Here is a 23,287-nt window from a genome sequence, read left to right as displayed (position 1 = left end):
ATTAGCAGACAGAGGAATTGCGCAGGGAAAGGGCAGGACGCGCTTTGAAAGGATGCGGAAGTAGAGGGTGGGAACTTTCTTCGCTGCATTTTTTTTCTTTTAGAGGACGGCTGCTGCTGAAGGAAAGGACGGGGATTGGTTAGCAGCAACGCCTGTTGTGCGGCGGTTGTCGCCGAAGGTGCCCAGCGCCGGCTGGTGTCAATTCTTACTTCAGTCTGGGTCACGCGCCCTTTGCTTTTGGTTCTTGTGTTTCTTCCCTTTTTCTCGCTCGCCTTGCTGCGGCTCCTAATCTGGTGTGAGCAGGACCATGGCGGATGTGAGTAGCTGCGTGTCCTTGAGGATAGGCAGTCTGGAAGATAGACCACAAGAGGTGGAAAAGAATACTCTTCGTATTTTCCCCTCCTAGGGAGAGGGGAATGCGATGAATTCATTTGTAGAGATGGGTAAAACAGAAAGACAGGCTATAAATAAAATAAAATTCAAATATAGTAAGAGACAAGAAGACAGTATCCTCTTTTTAGAGTCTAGTAAAGCATATCTTCAGAGAAGATAATTTAGTCCAGGTTTCTACAGACTGCTGAGGAGCAACTCTTCTTCCCACAACCTGTAACCATGCTGGTCAGAAACGATCAATTGTATACAGGTATAGAGAGAGGCTCCTTCATAGGGATGGTTAACTATCTGATCCTGTGAAACTGGTGCAGAGTGTCCCCCCTTCCTTTCCCAGATGTGCTTAAAAAGTTACCTCATTCTTGCAAAGAACAGTGGGCCTTTTTGAGGAAGCCAACCAAAGAAACTTTGGCTTAAAACTGACTTTTAAGCAGAGATTCAAACTTACTTATAAGAGGAATGTATTTAGACCTCCTCTTGCAGAATCCAGTTTACAGAATAAGTTGTAATAGTCCTGTCCTCTAGGACTTGTAATTCTGGTAGTAACAATAGTAGAATGACTGTCAAATGAAACAACCCACCCTATGCATGAAAAGTTTATAATAACACATTGCTGAGCTCTGCATGTGCTTAGAAACTCTGCTTACTTAGCACTTATTACTTGAACTTGAAGTACAATAGAAAACCGTAGTACAGTAGACTTAAAAAGTGTGAAGTTTACTCAACCTAAAATTAGAAATGTTTAATATGTTGATGAGTTTGTATCCTTTCTCAGCAGGGCAACAGAGGCCCGTTAATAAGTGAAATCAGACAACGTTTTGAGACAGAATATTTACCAGGTTGGTAATATGAATATTCTGTTCATACTATAGTTTATCCTGTACATTTACAACATTACAGATTTTCTGCAATAGGAAAGAAAACATATTGATTATTGTCAGGGGTACATAGCTTAATTTCTTTATATTTGTATTCTGAATACTAAAGATTGTGTGAATGACTACAGTTTTAAGTTTGAAAATCCTCATGATTAAGAAGATTATTAAGAAGTAAACATTTGGTTCCACTAATCTCTTCATACACTCCCAATGAAATTTGTTTATTGCAACAATCTGTCCATTACATCATGGTGCTCCTTGAGTCAGATTCATTTACTTTCGTGCTTCTGATACTACTTATCTGTAATCTAAAGGTAAAAACCAGATGCAGAGTAAAGAAGCATTACTGATCTGTCCATACTATACAATTATAATAAAAAATATACACTGATTGTGGTTACAAACAAACTTAACACTACCCTATTGTAAATTTAACCTTTTCATATTGAATTTATTTATTTATTTTTTATTTATTTATTTTTGTCACACAGTATATATAAGCATAAGCATGAAATAATTATACAATATATAAGCATATATATGACTATGAGTATGTAATAACTATATTAATTGGATATAACGAAGGAAAACAATAGGACAGGAACGGTAGGCAGGTTTGTGCTCTTATGCATGCCCCTTACAGACCTCTTAGGAATGGGGTGAGGTCAATGGTAGATAGTTTTTGGTTGAAGCTTTTGGGATTTTGGGAAGAGACCACAGAGTCAGGTAGTGTATTCCAAGCATTAACAACTCTGTTACTGAAGTCATATTTTCTGCTATCAAGATTGGAGCGGTTAACATTAAGCTTAAATCTATTGTGTGCTCGTGTATTGTTGCAATTGAAGCTGAAGTAGTCTTCGACAGGAAGGACGTTGTAATAGATGATTCTATGAGTTAAACTCAGGTCATGTCGAAGGCGGCGTAGTTCTAAATTTTCTAAACCCAGAATTTCAAGTCTGGTGGCATAAGGTATTTTGTTGTATTCGGAGGAGTGGAGTACTCTTCTTGTAAAATATTTCTGGACACGTTCAATTGTATTGATGTCAGAAATGTGGTATGGGTTCCAAACAGTCACGCTGTATTCAAGAATTGGTCTAGCAAATGTTTTATATGCTCTGGTTAGTAGTGTAGTGTTTTTGGAGAAGAAGCTATGCAAGATTAGGTTTACAACTTTTAAGGCCTTTTTTGCGATGTAGTTACAGTGGGCTTTGGCACTTAGATCATTTGATATGAAAGCTCCAAGATCTTTAACAGGGTGGGGGTCATCAGTAAAGTAATGTTCATCAAGCTTGTACTTAGTGTTTAGGTTCTTTTTTCCAATATGTAAGACTGAGCATTTGCTGTTGAGATTTGGAGTTGCCAAGTTTTAGACCATTTAGATAAGAAGTCCAGGTCTTTTTGGAGGATAGCTGTATTGGTGATGGTGTTAAATAGTTTGACATCGTCAGCAAAGAGAACACAATTAATATCGTCACAGAGATCATTAATGTATAATATGAAGAGCGTTGGTCCAAGAACGCTGCCTTGGGGAACGCCACTTTGTGCTCTTGCCTAGGTTTTCACAGAATATGAGTTTTTTGATAAAGAAAGCAGAATCATATGGATAGCCAAACTTAGAAAGTTCTATGGTTAATCAAAAATATGATTTTCCAGTTCAGTTGTATAGCCCTCTCAATAGCAGAAAGGCTAGGCTGCATTTTTACTGCCAGCTCAAATATGATTTTGAAAAAGCATTTCTTCTGCAGGCATTTAGATTTGAAATAATCAAGGACTTGAACATTGGTTAGAATTCATTTGCAATTTTGGGAAGGGGGCTTTACATCCATAAGTGAAGAAAAAGGACATATATTTTGTTTAATTATTTTATAAATTAAATATTAGCTTGCTACAAATACTTCTTTTAAATATATTCTTTATGACCCACTTTTTATGAGAACATATATTAAATAAGTATCTTCTATTCATATTGATTAGCAAAAAGAGATAAATATGATTCCAGGGATATAGAAAGATTGCATCAAGATGATACCTGGGTTGATAATTTCTTAATATGGAGAGACGATATTATGGATGATACACTGAAGATGATTGATGAAAGCTTTCAGTGGAGGAAAGAGTATGCAGTTCATGGTAAGATATTTCTTATCAGTTTGAAAAATACTTTGATATGCATTTGATAAAAAAATATAAGAAACAGCTGAAAGTAACTGTTGCCAGAAGAAATTGTATTCTAAACTGGAAAAAAAAAACAACCTAGGTATTTCAAGGCTGGGTATAACTATAATCAGATGAATGGTATACAAATTTAATAAATATGTTTATTAAATGTTATGTTTATATGGGTAGTCTCAGGTTCAAAGTTCAAACTATTCAAAGTTACATGGTGCTGACTAAATGGTACTTACGACAGGTCTTTGTAATTCCAACCATCACAACATCCCAGCAGTCACATGATTGCGATTTCTTACATTCCCCACCATCTTTCTACATGTAAAGTCAATGGGGAAACTGGCAGGAAGTTTGAATTCATAATCATGTGAGGTGTTTGCTGAACAACCTGCATGGGCCTCATTTAATAACAGCAGTCAGGACTGCTTGTTGCTAAGAATTGTTAACTGATGTGGTTACATAATATTATGCTTTATGACATCATTGTGGTTCAATTGCTGTGATAACCTGAGAACCATCCGTACATATCGTACATTATTTTCATATAATAAGTGTGCTTATTATAAATATAATATTTTAGTGACATAATGGAAGAGTTAAATAAATTAACTAAGATATCTCACACTCTCACTCTATCTCTTTCTATCATCTAATTCAGAGGTCCCCAACCCCTGAGCCATGGCCTGGTAGCAGGTTGCAAAAGCAGTGGGCAAGTGCCTGCTCAAGCAAAGCTCCATTTGTGTAAGCAGTGTGCACGCGCGCCTGTCTCTTGCGCAAATTGAGCTGTGCACTTGCGACTCGCACGGAACCATCCCTTCTCCCCCTCCCCCCATCCCCGCCAGTCCCTAAAGCCAAAAATGTTGGAGACTGCTGATCTAATTCACAGCAGTCTTCGTGCAGTGTCCAAAAATCAAACCATTAACTCTGCTTGCAGATTTTCAATGTGGTTGCCTAATTGCCTAATTCCTTAGTTGTCAGGAGTTCTGAAGCTATTACATGAGAATAAGAATAATTCTATAACTAACTTTAAACTTATAATTTAAATCAATTTTAGATTTAAAAAATTGTATCTAAATTGGGCATTATCCTTTAGGTTGTAAGTATTACCAATACTCTTTGGTCTAAAATATAGTGATTGGAAATAACTTTTCTTTGGATTAAAAAACAGCAATTTTATATTCCCTTTTTATTTAAGATTTTAGATTGCTGTTATAGTATATGATATACTAGAATAATTATTGTAATAATAAAACGACTGTTTTCTTCAGATTTGACTGAATCTTCTTTTCCAAAATTGATGCTTGATGTTGGTGCTATTTACCTACATGGTTACGATAAGGAGGGCTATAAAATATGTAAGTCAAATTTACAATTTTATTTACTTATTCGTTTATACAAATGCAATCAGAATGAAGAATTTAAAGTAATACAGGGATTGGTATAAAGTCATTGAAATCAGTGACATTGGTGGTGGAGGTGTCTAACAAAACCCATGTACTTCTTTAGTACTGATAGACATTTTAAATTGCTTACAACTTCTGACACATTTAAGAGGAGCAATGCAATCTTTATATATCTGTATTAAAAAACCAATTGCATTTTTAATCTTAGTGATAGGTATAAAAATAGAGCTTTAAGTAATACTATATTTAATTTAGCGGTGATATAACTATAACATATTTCAGATTTCATTTTAAATTTGAAAGTGCTAATGTTTTTTTCTCTTATTCTATCTAGTTCAGGGTTAAACTTTTTGTTCACTAAGCCATAATATGGTTTCTTGGGTCTTGGCTTAAAAATAATTCAAATTGTCATTTATTTAATAAGAATGAAATAAACCATAGATAATGTATGAACATGTTCAGTAATATTTTTGAATTGAGGGCTGTAATGATTTGAGTGATAATTCAGAATGAATTGGGCTAGAATGTGGATTGAATTGATGTTTATTTGTTATTTTTGGAAGGATTGTGATTTCATTTGCAATTCAGGAGGCTAAATTGTGTACAAAATAGTTTTTTGTACAAGAAATCTATCACAAGAAGTGATTAAAAAATGTAACACTGACTGTTGCCACCACATAAAAGTGGAGTCAGAGGTCTGTAGATTTTCCATGCATAATGCTGCTTTTTGACGCTCATATACAAAGATCCTTGTTCTGATTAAATTTCTGTCTGTTTTCAGTCTTCCTACTTCAGATCTGGCTGGTACAATCCAATTCAGTGAAAATAATTACTCTCATTAAATTTGATGGGCATTAGGGCCGTATTGTCACTGCAGTGTTAGCAGTTTTATTTGATGAATATAAAAAAGGTAGACTGCATTCTGGACAAACTCAATTAATTTGAGCTTCTGAACATTTGTGCAGCCCAGCATGGTTGACTCTGAAATCTATACTTTTATAAGATGCTAGAGGAGCATAATTTTAGGCATTTTAGATGTATTTTTTTAATTTAGAATGAATAGCCTTTATAGTAATTGGAATAGCTAAAAAGTGCAGAAATTGTCACACTTAGGTTGAAATGCGAACCAAAATACTTCTTGGAAAGTGATAATATAGTATGTGATAAAATATTGTTAAAAGGATCAAACATACAGAATTTTTCTAAAGTAGTGGTACATAATCAAATAGCAATTTTCAAAAGTTTTCTGGCCCTGTTTTAAGGTGCACAGCAGATACTGTGCAACTTAAAATAGACATATTTGGACATTATATTTGTCAAATCATCCACATTGAATTGTTTTTAATTCAGTAAAACTAATTTTTAATGTGACACTAGTAAAGAAAAAATAATTTTACCTGATTTTTGTATAAAATATTTTTGATTTGTAATGTTTTATCTTCTAAGATTTTAAATTAAAAGAATAAAGAAGTTACAGAGACATATGAAAAAAAAAGAAAACATACATGTTAAAAAACAAAGAAATAGTATCTTCATTTAGAGATAGCCTGAAAGCTGTTCTTACCTTTTTGACACATTTATATGTATTTTCCCCTCCCCACATTAGTTTGGTTCCGAGTGAAATTACATACAAAAGATTCTAAAACACAATTTGAAAAAAAGAAACTAGTAGCCTTTTGGTTAGAACGCTATGCAAAAAGAGAAAATGGAAAACCATTGACAGTGGTGTTCGACATGGCTGACACTGGACTGAGTAATATCGTAAGCATTTTTTAAATTATTTCATATTATTGTGGCTTGAAATTTTAATTTATACGGAACAGCCTTAGATAATCCTCTAAGTAGTGTACTGGAATTTAAATTAATCATTTGCTCTTTGGCATACATCTTAAGTATTCTGGACTGACTGGCTCATGAATCACAAAGTTAGTTCTTTAATAAAAGCTAGCATAAGTATTCTATTTACTTAATAGGAGAAAATTATGTAATAATGAATGCTGGTTTGCAAAGTCCCATGGAAATCTATTTAAGACCTAACAGCAACTCAGCATTATATAGCTATTGGGAAAAACACATTTGTATCAGTCTTCTGATGAAACAGGCAAGTGTTTTCTTGTGACAAGTCAGCAAAGAACCTCATGAGAGTGTATGCAGGATGCCACATGGATTGGTTTTGTTCTCATTGCAACTAATAAAAACTCTGAGAGGGTTTTATTAAAATTGCACATCCTGTTAACATTATAGGCAATTTGAATAGATTGCTTCAGTGTGTATACATTTTACAAACTTACTTAAGATTTAACCTTTGAATATTTTTTCTAGTAAGGAAATAGAATTTTCTATATTATATGCTACATAAAAATGCTTGAAACTTTTAACTCACTTCTAAAATTCTCTGTACCTTTAAGGGTGATTTCTAAGCAAAATATCTGCTGACTTTTTATTAATAATAAAAATAATCTGTTTTTATTTTAGGACTTCGACTTTGTCCGGTATATCATTAGCTGTTTTAAAGTATATTATCCTAATTTTCTCAGTAAGTATGAAGCCATCCATATCAAATCAAATCTTTCTGAAGGCTTAAAGATGGCTGAAATAAAGATAAAATAGAAAAAAATGAAGCCAAAAAGAAGTTTTCAGTCACAAACAGAGACATATGAACAAATTAGGCAATCCAGGATGTTAGAGCCAAACAATGGTCAGATGAGAGACGTGACAGATAGAAGCCATCCTCTTTGTCAGATAATTTCTTTAGAATAGGATGGATAAATGTTATCTATGATTCCCTGTATAAAGAGTAAAGAGAAACATATACCTGAAGGGCTGGACTACTGAACTGTCCTCTGAGGACATCTATTCTGACGTATAGGAATATGTTTGCAATGCTCCAATAGCATGACAGAAGGCAATGGATCTGGCCTAGTCAGAATAACCAGAAAAAGTTCTAGCCGGTGAGAGAAGAGTGGTAAGAAGCTAGCACATATTATATCAATTTGGAAGATTCCATATGCTGCAAGATGATTGAGTTGAAGAATAGTGTTATAGATGTGCTGCTGAAGAAAACTTGTGACATTTTTATTTTCAATGAGAGCCCTTGGATTGAAGTTTAACTTTTTTTAACCAGATTGATTTAATTTCATCCTTAAGATTCAGGAGCCAGACCTACCAAGAAAAAAGCTAACTTTAGCCAAAGGCATTGTTTATACCACTCCATAGTTCCAAGAAATACATTTTAAAAAACTATTTTTTTTAAAAAAAAAGAATTATTAAAATAATACCTTTGAAGAGAGAATTGAAAAAAACATAGCAGTTAAAAATTATCAAAGCACACTTTCTGTAATGCGCTCATGGAAACAAAAGCCTCCCAGAGTTGTTGGATACAAGATGGGCAGCAAATAAATTTTCTGAATAAATAATAGATAACTACTTTTTTTCTTGCAGCAAAAATTGTGATTTTTGAATTGCCGTGGGTAATGAATGGTAAGTTGCAATTTTAAATTATCTTTAGAAAGTATCTTAAAAACTATAGAAGTTAATATTTCTTCAAAGATTTTTGATTTCATTAGTGGTAGGGATATTCTTATGATTAAGAATCATGTGGGTTAGACAGCACCACCACCAGATGGATTCATAACTGGCTGACCAACCACACTCAATGTGTAGTCCTCAATGGAACTACATCCACATGGAGGGAAGTATGCAGTGGAGTTCCCCAAGGCTCTGTTTTAGGCCCAGTACTCTTCAACATCTTCATCAATGACTTGGACAAGGGGATAGATGGGGAACTCATCAAATTTGCAGATGACACCAAGCTGGCAGGAATAGCCAACACTCCAGAAGATAGGCTCAAAATACAGAAGGATCATGACAGACTTGAACATTGGGCGCTATCTAACAAAATGAAATTCAACAGTGAAAATAGTAAGGTTCTACATTTAGGGAAAAAAACAAAATGCACAGGTACCGTATATGTGGTACCTCGCTCAATAGTAGTAACTGTGAGAGGGATCTTGGAGTCCTAGTGGACAACCATTTAGATATGAGCCAGCAGTGTGCAGCAGCTGCTAAAAAGGCCAACACAGTTCTGGGCTGCATAAACAGAGGGATAGAATCAAGATCACGTGAAGTGTTAATACCACTTTATAATGCCTTGGTAAAGCCACACTTGGAATATTGCATTCAGTTTTGGTCGCCGCAATGTAAAAAAGATGTTGAGACTCTAGAAAGAATGCAGAGAAGAGATGATTAGGGGACTGGAGACTAAAGTATATGAAGAACGGTTGCAAGAACTCGGTATGTCTAGTTTAATGAAAAGAAGGACTAGGGGAAACATGATAGCAGTGTTCCAATATCTCAGGGGTTGCCACAAAGAAGAGGGAGTCAAACTATTCTCCAAAGCACCTGAGGGTAGAACAAGAAGCAATGGGTGGAAAATCAAGGAGAGAAGGGCCGGGATAGCTCAGGCAATAGAGAAGCCTGTTTTTAGAACACAAAGCCTGCAATTACTGCAGGTTCGAGCCCGGCCCAAGGTTGACTCAGCCTTCCACCCTTTATAAGGTAGGTAAAATGAGGACCCAGATTGTTGGGGGGCAATAAGTTGACTTTGTAAAAAATATACAAATAGAATGAGACTATTGCCTTATACATTGTAAGCCGCCCTGAGTCTTCGGAGAAGGGCGGGGTATAAATGTAAACCAAAAAAAAAAAACAACTTAGAACTAAGGAGAAATTTCGTGACAGAATAATTAATAAATGGAACAACTTGCCTGCAGAAGTTGTGAATGCTCCAACACTGGAAATTAACAGTTAAATTAAAAGCATGAATATATTTTAGATTTCTATGTTTATTTTATCTGAGGCATCAAAAGTCACTTAAAAATTATTTAAATAAATTTACATATGTTCCAGTCGATTCTGAACATGTTTTTCCCAAACATGGGATACTGTTAAGTTATTTTATGATTCCCATTTTAAGTAATCCCCTGATAATAGCACATGGCAATAAGGTTATTTCAGGCTTCAAAAAAATATAAGACAAGGTCTTATTTTTGGGGAAACACGATAATAGCACTAAGTGAAGTGAATTTGCATTATATCTCATATTAATAAAAATAGGTTGGAAAAAGCTTTTACGATCATCATTATTCCTCCCTTTTTATCTAGCTGCTTTTAAAATTGTAAAAAATTGGCTGGGTCCAGAAGCAGCCACCTTGTTGAAATTGACCAATAAGAATGAAATCCAGGAGTACATAACTGCTGAATATCTACCACCATATATGGGTGGGACTGTAAGTATGCAATTGTGCAATTATTATAATATATAGGAGAAGACTATTAATAATTATAATAAAGATATTATTACTTTTCTGGTATATTCACTCAATATATTTGATATTGAATTATAGTCATGAGAAAACAAACATTTTGTTCAATCTTTATAATTTTCTATTTTTTATGTCTACTAATGCTTTCTCTGATTTATGATTTTTTTAAAAAAGCCTTAATTAGCTAGCTACAAGGCTAACAATAATGAATTAATTAAATGAGCCAACTCCAAGGTCAAGTTTTGTAAGCCCCTATATGGATATATTTCAAATACCATTTGTGATTATTACAGGATTTCATATTTGCATAAGAAAAGATAGAAGGCTAATGATGGTTGAAATATTCAATCATTGTGTGTTAGGGAGGTGCAAATCCCTCCAAAATCTGCATATCCGTATCCTTTATTCTTTCCAGATTCAGCACTAGGAATGACTGCTTTGAAAGGAATCTGAAAGTATGATTCTCCAAATGGGGAAAAAGTATTCAGATGTGGTATTTCATTGTAGTTTAAATTTGTAGTTGTCACCAGAAAATAGTGCTGGCAATCATAGTATATTTCTTAGGATCAAACTTTTATCTGATAGAAACTGCAGCCCACAGTTCAACCCAGTTCGCAAGCTTGCCAATTTCTCAGGACAGTTTACTAAGGGCTTAGCTGTTCTCTCCCTCAAAGTGCAGTTGGTGGAAGGTATACTGGTGAAACTCAAAAAATTAGAATATCTTGCAAAAGTTCATTTATTTCAGTAATGCAACTTAAAAGGTGAAACTAATATATGAGATAGACTCATTACATGCAAATCGAGATAGTTCACGCCTTGATTTGTCATAATTTTGATGATTATGGCTGACAGCTCATGAAAACCTCAAATTCACAATCTCAGAAAATTAGAATATTACATGAAATCAATAAAACAAGGATTGTACATAGAACAATATTGGACCTCTGAAAAGTATAAGCATGCATATGTACTCAGTACTTGGTTTGGGCCCCTTTTGCATCAATTACTGCCTCAATGCGGTGTGGCATGGATGCTATCAGCCTGTGGCACTGCTGAGGTGTTATGGAAGACCAGGATACTTCAATAGCGGCCTTCAGCTCTTCTGCATTATTCAGTCTCATGTCTCTCATCTTTCTCTTGGCAATGCCCCATAGATTCTCTATGGGGTTCAGATCAGGCGAATTTGCTGGCCAATCAAGCACAGTAATCCTATGGGCATTGAACCAGGTTTTGATACTTCTGGCAGTGTGGGCAGGTGCCAAGTCCTGCTGGAAAATGAAGTCAGCATCCCCATAAAGCTTGTCTGCGGAAGGAAGCATGAAGTGCTCCAAAATCTACTGGTAGACGGCTGCATTGATCCTGGACTTAATGAAGCACAGTGGACCAACACCAGCAGATGACATGGCTCCCCAAATCAACACAGACTGTGGAAACTTCACACTGGACTTCAAGCATCTTGCAGTGTGTGCCTCTCAATTCTTCCTCCAAACTTTGGGCCCTTGGTTTCCAAATGAGATGCAAAAGTTGCTCTCGTCAGAAAAGAGGACTTTGGACCACTGAGCAACAGACCAGTTTTTTTTTTCTTTAGCCCAGGTAAGACGCTTCTGATGTTGTTTGTTGTTCAGGAGCAGTTTGACAAGAGGAATACGACCTTTGAAGCCCATGTCCAGGATCCGTCTGTGTGTGGTGGCTGTTGATGCACTGACTCCAGCCTCAGTCCACTCCTTGTGAAAGTCCCCAACACTTTTGAATGGCCTTTTCCTGACAATCGTCTCCAGGCCGTGGTCATCCCTGCTGCTTGTGCATCTTTTTCTTCCATACTTTTCCCTTCCGCATGATTTTCTATTAATGTGCTTTGATACAGCACTTTGGAAATACCCAACTTCTTTTGCAATTACCTTTTGAGGCTTTCCCTCCTTATGGAAGGTATCAATGATGGTTTTCTGCACAACTGTCAAGGTCAGTAGTCTCTCCCATGATTGTGATTCCTACTGAACCAGACTGGGAGACCATTTAAAGGCTCAGGAACCCTTTGCAGGTGTTATGGCTTAATTAGCTGATTAGAGTGGGACACTTTGAGCCTAGAATATTGAACCTTTTCAGAATATTCTAATTTTCTGAGATTGTGAATTGGGGGTTTCATGAGTTGTAAGCCATAATCATCAAAATTATGACAAATCACGGCTTGAACTATCTCGCTTTGCATGTAATGAGTCTATCTCATATATTAGTTTCACCTTTTAAGTTGCATTACTGAAATAAATGAACTTTTGCACGATATTCTAATTTTTTGAGTTTCAGCTGTATGTTCCTTTAAACACTGAGGGTTCTAAAGAGCCTAGCACTTCCTTTCCAGTGTTAACAGCAAAGAGATGTTTCTGTCATTTGGTAGTCCACCAAGTACTCAGAATCTTGTAGATTTTAGATTTATGAAAACCAGAACAAGCAAACAATTTCAGCTTCTGCTGCATCAAAAACTGTTCAATTGAAATGGAGCCACTTAAAGAGTGAATCAAGCTGATGCACACACATCACTTATGGGATTGTTTCTAATTGAATCCAGTTTCTTTTCTATAAAATTTCATATCCTGTCCACCTACAAGTCTTGTTTTTCATACCCACAAATAATGTATTTGTTTCTTTTCGTTATAGGATACTTTCAAATACAGTTATCCTCCATTAGTTGATGATGATTTCCAAACGCCATTATGTGAAAATGGACCTATTACTAGTGAAGATGAAGCTGAATGCAAAGAAGTAGACACCGATAACAAAGACAACATAGATACTACTGAAGACCAAGCACTCAATTCAAAAAAGGTATCCCTCAACTGAAGGCTACATAAGAGAATGACATTTCTCACTTTTTCATGTCTATATTTCCCATGTTTCTGTTAATTTGCAGTACCTAATAAAAATGCCTAAGAAGTATTTGACCATCATATCTTGCTTTCAAAATCTAAAGTCCATGTTATAAACAAACTGATATGCTCGTTGCGGACAGCCATATTTAATTCCTGGTTAATATTGCCAAATTTCATCTGAGGAATACATTTTTGTTCTGATGTAGAATTTCAATTTTCTGTTTCACTTTCTAATACATGACTTTGATTCTTTTGTCTGTTATAAGAAGCTGTGTGAAGTACTCGCTTAATGACCCATGCAGTTTTTCAGTTACAGTGACAACTGGAACTGTCAGGACTGCTGTTACTAAATGAGGCAGTCATGTGACACTGTTTTATGCCCATGAACAGTTGAAATTTTGGTCCCAATCATAACCCAAGGACAACCTGTATTTCAAAATTGTTGCCTACATGTAAAACATAGATTAAAACAAAGAAGTATTGAAACTGGAGCTATTCCAAGATTCCTATTTCTACTTAACCTAAGGAAAGACAATCTAGCATCATCAGAATGTTTTAGCTAAAATGCCCTGTATTCCTACCAGTACTGATCGGAACATAAACGACATCTAATTTCTACATTTAGAACCTAAACTGGTGTGTGTATGTGTGTGTATGCTACACATTATTACATTTATTTCTTTATATCAGTAACTTGACAGTCCTATCCATATCAAGAGTATGTGCTGAAAATCTTTGCCATCTCTTTGTCCTTACTTTATTTCATCTATATGTACTTTACTCAATTTATGACCACAATTGACCCAAAATTTCTGTTGCTCAGCAAGGCAGTTGTTGAGTTTTGCCTCATTTTATGCTTTTTCTGGCCATAATTGTTAAGCAAATTATTGCAGTTGTTAAGTGAATCATGCAGTCATTAAGTGAATACAGCTTCCCCTATTGACTATTCTTGTTGGAAGCCAGCTGGGAAGGTTACAGATAAATCACATGATCCTAGGACAGTGTAACCATCATGAATACATGCCAAATACCCAAATTTAGATCATGTGACCATGGGGATTATGCAACAGATGTAAGTATGAAAAATGGTCATAAGTCACTTTTTTCAGTGTTGTAACTTAAACAGCTGCTAAATGAATGGTTGTAAATCAAGGACTACCTGTATTCCTTACCATGCAATGCATGGGCCATTATGGAGGATTAACTGTGCTGCTGCTTTTGTTTTCTCTTTGGCAAACCAGCCTTTCCACCCATCAATGTATAGTTTGGGCATTCGGCTTACAAATATATTCCATCACACTTTTAACAATGATTTTCACTTATGTTTATGGAGACAGATTCTCTCTGACTTTCATTAGTTCATAGATCAAAGTATACTAACCATTATAAGAAATATTCTAGTGCAATACTTTAAATCCTTCCATACATATTCATATATGGTCATTAATTAATAATGTGTAGTATTATGTTGGAAGGTAAAGATGACACTGAATTTGAAAGCCTTGGAGCAGCGCATGAAATCTTTAGCTTTTCCAAGGCCCATGAAAGATGTACGGACCATTTTGCCACTTTACTATCTGCCAAAATTTTAACTATTACATGTTCACTAGTTTCATTTAAATCTACAAATGGTTAAATGTAAGATATATAAAACAGCAGTCATTTTTTGCTTATGTCTTCGTATCATCAAAATCCATCTGCTGTTGCTAATAATTCAAAGCAAGGATTGTGAGACCAAAGTATTGTATTATTCTCAGTATTCCATTAAAATAAAGAAAAATATAGCAATAGTAGAAGCAATTTATCTTGAAAAGAGGTATATTAGACCAAAATTTGTGTCCTACAATAGCTATGTATAAACTTAACAAGGCACAAGGCATAAAAAGCTGTACTATACTATCTTCTGCTCTTGTTGCTTGTCATATTTTCAAAAAATAAATAAATCAGTTATGCATAATTAATAGGTATCAGTTGCCTTAGCGTACATCAATCTTCTTATCCCCTCCTCAAAGCTAAATTTGTAGCCTCCATCAAAGGTTATGTAGCAAATTCTATACATTTTCTTGCCTTTTCTCTCCACTGTTCTTGTTGGATGACCCTGGATTTTTATATATATACTAAAATTTTGTCTTTTTAAAAAATGAAATAGTACTTACATTTGTACCCTTTCCACATAGAATTATGCTAATCTTCTGATCGTTTTGGCAAGCCTTTTCCAGCTTTATAAAATGCTTTCTGGAGTACAATAAACAAAACTGTCCATGTGTAGCTGTACAAGATTTATGTAAAACCGTCATGATACTCATAATATAAATGATCAACTTCTTTTTGAAAAGAAAGTGTTACCAATTGCTAATGGTAACAATTTTTCTAAAGAATTCCCAGTGTTTATTGGAATGTCATCTTTGTTTTGAAGGTGTAGGATACATAATATGTTACTTACAATACCAAGCACAACCAGATTTTTTCAAGATTGTGAAAAAGATAATTATTTCTATAAAATTTTGCGGTTTTAAAACATGCATCAGTACATAGTAGGATAGACTATATGTCCTACATTTTTCTCCCCCACATCCCCTTCTCTCTCTCTTATATGACCCTATTTACAGTTGGTATTCTTATTTTTGATGTACTGTAATTCCGTAATTATACCATTCTATTCTATTGTACAAAATAACCTGAATATACATAGCTGCTGTTTTTGTTTGCTTGCTTAGGGAAATACTTCAGAACAAACTCCAAAATCAGAAGAGTGTGACAAATTAGATTCTAAAATAAAAAATGCCAAGAAAGCACTTACCACTTTTAAAGGATCTTTATTGCATATCAGGTAAATGACAGTAATAATCACTTTCACATTGTAGACTTTTACATGTTTTAATAGCAGCACAGCCTCAATTGAAGAAGTAGGTTATTTTGGACAGAACAGCCTCTGAAGGGTTGCAAAACATTTTCTTTTTCCCAGTTTGGAACAAAATAAATGTAATTATGCCTCACTTTCTATAAGCTTTTTTTAGTCCTTTATAAAAACTAATGTGAAAAATTATCTATTCTAATAACACTATGTGTTAGGAAGTATGGGTTTGTGTTTAGTGAACAAGAGTTCATTTTTTAAATATAACAAGTTTAGGACAGTTACATTTAAATTAAATACATTATAATTATTGCAGATTCCTTGGTCCCATATAAGGTATATTTTTAAAGCTAATAGTTTCAGTATGCAAATTGCCAGTATTTCTGCTATAGACTGGCAGATGATATGAAAAAGGTAATTTAACTTCAGATGTTGAAGATCAATTTGCACATCTTCAATTCAAGTTCTTTTCTACTTTTTCTAAAATTTATTTCATGGGACAGGGAAAGATTTTGAAGAGCTGGTGCTATACTTAAAGCTAATGGGCTAGCCTCCAATAAGGCACACTAATATATCGAAGTATAACATCCATCATTCTTGTTCAACAACATACTGATCATATTGGGAAGCACAGGAAAGGAAAAACTTGAGAAGAGTTTTTGTTAGTTGTTCTAAATATGATTGCTTTGTCCTCGATTCATTGGAGTCTGATTGTATTTTTTCAAATAATGCATGTTTTCAAATGTTGCATTATTTTAGCAAGGTTTCATATTTTGGAATGCAAAGGAAAATTTCATCCCCAGTGCACATTATACATTGTAAAAAATTACCTGAAGCATTGTTAAAAGCCATTTTAACATTCAGCTTAAAATTTAAAGCTTTGAAGTATTATCTTTGAGCCTGATAAATCACAAATAATTGTTTTAAATAAATTTCTTAACTATTTTAAAGAAAATAATGTATGTCTGCAGTCTTTTCAAATAGTTATTGTAGAAAATGTTATGTTTTTCAATAGTCCAGCAGAGGAATTGCATTTTGGGTCCAAAGAAACTGCGGAGAATAAATGTTTGATAGTTCTGACAAATGTTACTAAAAATGCTGTGGCGTTTAAGGTAAATAATACAGTTTTTATGTTTAACTTATTTAGATGTTAGATAGGCGGCATATAAATATATATTTGCATGTTTGCTTTTAAAAAATATCTTGTCATGGGGTTCAGAAATCTTATTTTTCTCTGTAGTTCCCTAGGTGGTTCTATATTCATCAGTAAAGATTCAAGTTAGCTGAGTAATAGTCCCTACTTGGAAGAATCCTTTGGGCTGAAGGGGGCAGTTATTATCTTTTTGTCATGATGATGCATTTCAAGGAAACCCAAATGACTGTTTGGTTTATTTTCTTGCACTGAGTTTTGTCGGTCTTAAGACAATATAGAGCTTATAAACCACAGAGCTAAACAGGTTACATTACAATTAACTGAATATTAAACTACAAAATACATGTTTTAAAAGTATTCCTAAAATATTTTCTTCGTTCCTTATAAAGACATGAAAAAAATCAAAACTGAATTGCACAGCTTCCTTAAAAATAGAAATAGGTTTCAGATATAAACTGGTTTATGGGAGAACTTTTGTTAATGTGAATGTCCTTCATATAGGTGAGAACAACTGCTCCTGACAAGTACAGAGTAAAACCAAGTAACAGCAGTTGTGAACCTGGTACTTCAGTAGATATTGTTGTATCTCTTCATGGGGGTAAGTAATAAATTGCATTGCTATTTACACATAGCAATCATTGTCTAATATACTTTGCCTTGCGAAGGTTGATAATTTTTGTACAATTTCTGGAAAGAAGGTACTGTTGATATCAGATCATCTATTTAAACTTAAACGGCAGCTTTTAAATTCCCCCTTAATTAAAATAACTTAGTTCAATTATCCCCATATTATGTTTGTTTGGACTGGAGAAGAAAGAGCATCAAAACTGCTCTTAATCTTGAAATAAAATAGCACAAAATGGTAAAATCTAAATTCTCAGTCTTTTTACTTACACATTACTGTCTTCTAATACCTTTCTTAAAATATATCCAAAGTTTTTCCAATTTCATAAAAATAAACTAGTAATTTTTCATGCATTTTCAAGTTATGAGCTATTTAAAAAAAATGAAATTTGAAAAAAATCAAGCTTAGAGAAATTTTGTTGTACCCTACAGAGTTTAATTTATTAAATTATGCTAATGCTGATTAATATTTTTAAATATCTTTCATTGCCAAATACTTTATAAAAATATAAAATATTTGTGTGCAAATATTCCCTGCTCATTTTTAAAATTTATAGTAACCTGATTTTACTTGAAAGCATTTCACATGACTTTCTCATGGATAAATTTAAAATATAAAACGGGTATCTTAATGATTAAAAATTATTTAGGACATTATAATAGCAAAATAAATAAAATAATCCAGTTTAACCCCAGTTATATTTGTTCTAAATATATTTCTACATTGAAAATATTTATATTTCAATTAACTTAAAAATTTTGAACATGTTATCTTGCTGTTCATCAGTCTTGTAAGATCATCACTCAATTCTTTCTGAAGTTTTGCACTTGGCTAAATACATTGTCAAGTTTAGAGTGCATAAAATCTCCACATTTTTTTCTTTTCATCTTCTATTCTTAAGAGTTTTGTGAAATTTGGGAGTTGCACATTTGTGTTCAGTATTTGCTGTGCTACATTTGTTGTAGTAAATTAATTATGTAGTACATAGTATGTACACATCTATTAAAATGTAATATTTCCCCCTATGGGCTATTGATTATATCTAAATGAAATACAATAATTTTTATTAAGCTGTCTGTTGGTTGAATAGGTTGTGCAGCTTCTTTGCAAGACCGTTTTCTAATTATGGCAGCAGAAATGGAACAGTGCTCTGGAATAGGAGCACAGGAACTATCTCAATTTTGGAAAGAAATTCCTAGAAACAAAGTGATGGAGCATAGGTAAACATTTTATATTGACTTTCAGATTGACATCATTATATGCCTTCTTCCAGAATGTTTTCTTCTCAGTCAAACTTAAAATTTCCTGGTGGTTTGTTATTCAAGTATTAACCAGGCTGGATCTTACTTACCTTCTAAGACCCGTCAAAGTTGGCTAAATATTGCAAAGGTAGTTTGCATAAAACCAAACATGTAAATTGCTAAAGAAAAAACAAAACTATGGCCAGAGCTGTAAACAGTTCAAAAAGAAAAGAGGTCGTCTTTTTCTTAGCTCAGCTAAACTTTTGGGAAGGGAGATATTTCCACATACAAGTATATACTGTCAATAAATATTCTGCAGTTTCCTTTTTGTCTTGTCTGTTTTTATTGTGTTTCAATGTCTACACTGTAGAAAAGAGAAGCCAAGAAAATTCAATTATTATCGTCTCATCAGTTTGTTTTGCCCACACTTTATGTATGTACATATGTTTTATATTCGAGTTTATATTAATCAAGTACATTCCTTTACAAAAGGAATGTTTCTATTTTGTACAGTGTCTTGCCCCATTCCCATGTCCTGCTTGGTATACTGGTTCAGTGTCATTTTGTTCATGCAGTGATTTTCTGGATGTTCTTCTCTTTGATTTTAATGCCAAAGTATAAGGGGAAACATATAAAAACATAAAATATGAAAAACATTAAGATAAAAAAATGAAAACCCAAGTAATAAACAACTATAATTCTGCAGAACTGAACTCAAAATAATTGCTTTCTGTTTCAGGTTAAGATGCCATGTTGTAGAAAGTAATAAGCCTTCTTCTTTAACCATAAATGAAAATGCCTTTAACAATCCTTCAAAAACCAATGAAGATTTACACTTTCAGGTAACATGTATGACTATTATTATTTTTCTTTCAATTGTGCTATACCATCCTTAAGTGCACCATAGCAAGGGAAATTAAAAAATGGGATTTTTTTAGTCTATTCCCCACCCACCAAAATCTCTTGAAAAGGCAGGCTCCTAAAAGCTGTTGACATTTCCAAACATAATAGAAAATCAGTACTTTGTAGTACTATACATTACATGCACACACATACAACTTTTAGATTATCAGCTTCCATTCTTAACTAATTTCCATAATTGATATTAAATATATTTCTATAAAACTTCATTCTTAAACATACATTTATATTAAAATATAAAAATTGCCTCTCCTCTTCACCTTGAAATTGATTTCCTCCTGAAAGCAACATTCCTGTAGGCTTCTTTCTTTCTTTGTACTAACTAAATCCTGTACCATCACTTCTTAGATAAAGCAACAGAAACATAGAAGAACCATACTTTAAAAAGTTTTGCTCTAAGTCATGTTTACATGAGGAACCGTTAAAACTGGTCTTTTCTGTTGCATTTGGTTTAGTGGATTTTTTTTTCTTTTAAAATGAATAAATAAATCTGATATGCAAAATCCAAACTAGGTTTTTTTTTTTTTTAATATATATTCAAACTGTTAAATTGTAAGATTGTGCCTTTCCTTAAAATACTTTTGATAAATGTGACTGAAATACATTATTTTGTTTCTTTTATAGTTTGGTTTATGTCTGTGATTTAGTAATTTTAAAAAAGATTTACAATTGTTTCTATTGAGGGTATATCCCAACTATATTGTATGTTGATAAATTGTAGACAAAATCAACTGGGAAAAATAATTCTTTGTTGATAACATCTTCTCTTTTTTCTCTTTTTTCCAGTTAAGGCAACTACTACAAGCTAATAAAAGACTTCAAGAACAGATTGACCGTTGTGTCTGGTTCCAACAAGTTACACTTTTCCTAGTCTTTATCCTAGTCACTATTGTTTGCTTCTTTCTGTGGTGTGCTCCAGGAAGCTAAATATAATGTCACATCTATGCAATTGTGCTATAAAAAGGCAAAGAACCAGTATTACTCTATGGGCCCTCCTTATTGGCCAAAAGTGAGATCTATATAGGTTTTCTTTTAAAAAAAACACAGGAATAATGTGATCTTTGCCTTTAATCAGCACATATGATTTTGTTAATTTATTACAATATTAAAAAACAAGGTAATAAGAGTCTTTCCACTGGACACCATAGTAACTTATTTTTCTTATGCAGATAAATTGCCTAATTTCCTTTGAAATGTAATTGGGGAATAGCAGACTAGAATTTCATTTACAATAATGTCCTGGTGTCCAAGTATCATGACCCATGAATGTACAGTTTAAAACTGAAGAACTCATTCCTAATTCTTATTCATATCTTCTAGAAATATTGCAATTATTTTATACCCAACTATTTGCAGTCAATATAGCCCTATTACCCAGAGGTGGCTGCCAGAGTTCCAAAGATATCCTTATAAGACTCTTGTAACTTGTTTCATGCAGAAAGGTTCTGTATACAGTGCTATAATTTCAGTATCCTTTTTAATGAAAATGTGTAACAGTCACACTTCGATCTCAATTTCCTGATGCAGTATTACTGAATACCTTTTGGAATAATCTTGGGATAAGTGCTAGAATATTATAAATTATGATTCCTACAGTTTGGAATGAAAGATATATATGAAAATTCATGAAAACAAGCATAATTCTGAAACATTTTAAAATATGAATAAATATCTCTCAAGTATTACGCACTTAATTAGCTCAATATTTCATGAAAATTAATGGAAGCTGATAAACCCACCCCTGCAAAACATAAATCTAGAGCATATCATATGTAAGAATTTCTCATTTGCCATTATGCAAATGAAGTAAACATTTGTGTACTGAGATTTTTGTTATATTGTCAGAGTATTCATTATTTTAAAAATCTCAGATTACCCCAAATTCTCCATATGTAGGGAAATTATTAGATAATACTGGTAGCAAAAACTGGCATTCAGGACAGAACACATTTTTGTTATAAAATGCAACTGCTGTTACAAATGTACAGTTTAATAGTACTGCTTACACTGTTTTTTCTCAATTAGTCATTGCCATTGTAATTAGGACACTTTTAATGCATTCCTGTAAGCTTATAGGGTTTCAAAAGACTTGTGCACTTAACTATATTGGAGGTGCACTTTAATGGGTATAATTATGATTTGTTCATTCTGCTGGTAACAGAAGACTAATTTGGAAGACCCCATTTTAAAAAATACTGCCCTGCTGTCATTGTGTCTAGTTCAACTTATTTTTACTCCTAGAGACAGAGAAATACTGAAACTCACTAAGAATTTTATCAAAAGGCATAATAATTGGCAGGGCAATTTCAATCCAGAACATTGTATAATAATGAAATATATTTCCAAGGTTACCTTTTGTGTTCCTGGATCTATTCTATACTGATTTGTCATTTTAGCTGTTGATCACAAGCTACACAATTTTCTGGGATTCACTCAGGTTACCTTCTCTATTAAAAATATATATACCACTTTCATTTCCACGAGGAAGCCAAACTGTTTGAATCATTTGTTTCTCATCTGAAATCTGAGGCATGTGTGCTTTCAATAAATTTCTGCCATAAAAGTTCTTCAGTAAGATAGCTAATTATAAAATAGAGGATCATTCTAGTCTTAAATGTTAAAAATATTTTTAGAAAATGCTTACCATAAATTGGAATGAAATTAATTGCACTTTATTGAATATTTTCCTGATATATCCATAAAAATGTCAAATATTGATATTCTGGTGCTTAAATATTTTCAGTATTTTATAACTTGTAGTCATATTTTCTATGTGAAATTTAGTAGGTATTTTCTATTTTAATATGTTACAGATGAATAATTCAAATTGTGAAATAAATTAGTGTTCAATGCAGTTCTTTTTAAAAAAATACAATTTTAATACATTTTCAAAGCTATAACCCTTTTCTTGCACTTCAATATAATCTGTATTTAAAATGTAGTATTAAACTGCCTTCCACTCTACCTGGTTTTGTTTGTCATCAAAAAACTGGTTTTGTGTTATTTATACTTTATAGGTCCAGAAAAAGTCTATATGAATTATTAATTTACTTCAATAGATTTGAGTGAAAATTTAACCTTAGTATTCAGATTGTTGGATGCGGTGTTTGAACACAACAGGATGAAACTAGGTTTGTGATCTGACTCCTATTAATAATATAAGAAGTCTGTTGGATATTGTAGTACATTATAGTTGGACTAGAATAATATTCCCATTTCATAAGCATATGTTTAGAAGTATGCAAAACCCTTCAAATTTAAAAAAAGTATGGAGTATGACATCCCTGGAATCTTGTTCCACATATTGGGATTCCTTGAGAGAGGGGAAAATTCACTTGTGGGAAGCTAGCAGGGAAGGTTGCAAATGGCAATCATGTAACTGCAACTGTCCTAAGTGAGAACCAGTTACGAAGTTGCAATTGTGACTGCAGGGTACTGTAATAGCTAGAACTTCAAGGACAGGTC

At 33.4% G+C, this 23,287-nt stretch overlaps 1 protein-coding gene across 2 annotated transcripts; it reads left to right on the top strand.

The window, feature by feature from the left end:
• Window positions 1-90: 90 nt before the first annotated feature.
• MOSPD2 (motile sperm domain containing 2) lies at window positions 91-22,616 on the top strand. Of its 2 annotated transcripts, none has more exons than XM_058184671.1 (15): window positions 91-316; window positions 1,169-1,229; window positions 3,243-3,398; window positions 4,706-4,792; window positions 6,447-6,601; window positions 7,316-7,376; window positions 8,282-8,320; window positions 10,004-10,128; window positions 12,817-12,984; window positions 15,746-15,858; window positions 16,898-16,994; window positions 17,537-17,633; window positions 18,751-18,880; window positions 19,641-19,743; window positions 20,609-22,616. In XM_058184671.1, exons 1-15 carry the CDS (start codon window positions 308-310, stop codon window positions 20,747-20,749), a joined length of 1,542 nt encoding a protein of 513 aa, XP_058040654.1. In that variant the 5' UTR covers window positions 91-307; the 3' UTR covers window positions 20,750-22,616. The 2 variants fall into 2 exon arrangements, with proteins under 2 accessions (XP_058040654.1, XP_058040652.1); XM_058184669.1 differs by having other exon boundaries at window positions 1,166-1,229.
• Window positions 22,617-23,287: the final 671 nt, after the last annotated feature.

Source organism: Ahaetulla prasina, chromosome 5 (genome assembly GCF_028640845.1).
Source record: "Ahaetulla prasina isolate Xishuangbanna chromosome 5, ASM2864084v1, whole genome shotgun sequence".
In the NCBI taxonomy this organism is placed as follows: domain Eukaryota; kingdom Metazoa; phylum Chordata; class Lepidosauria; order Squamata; family Colubridae; genus Ahaetulla; species Ahaetulla prasina.
The sequence above is the reverse complement of the archived record's forward strand: the minus strand, read 5'-3'. Positions and strand labels throughout refer to the sequence as shown.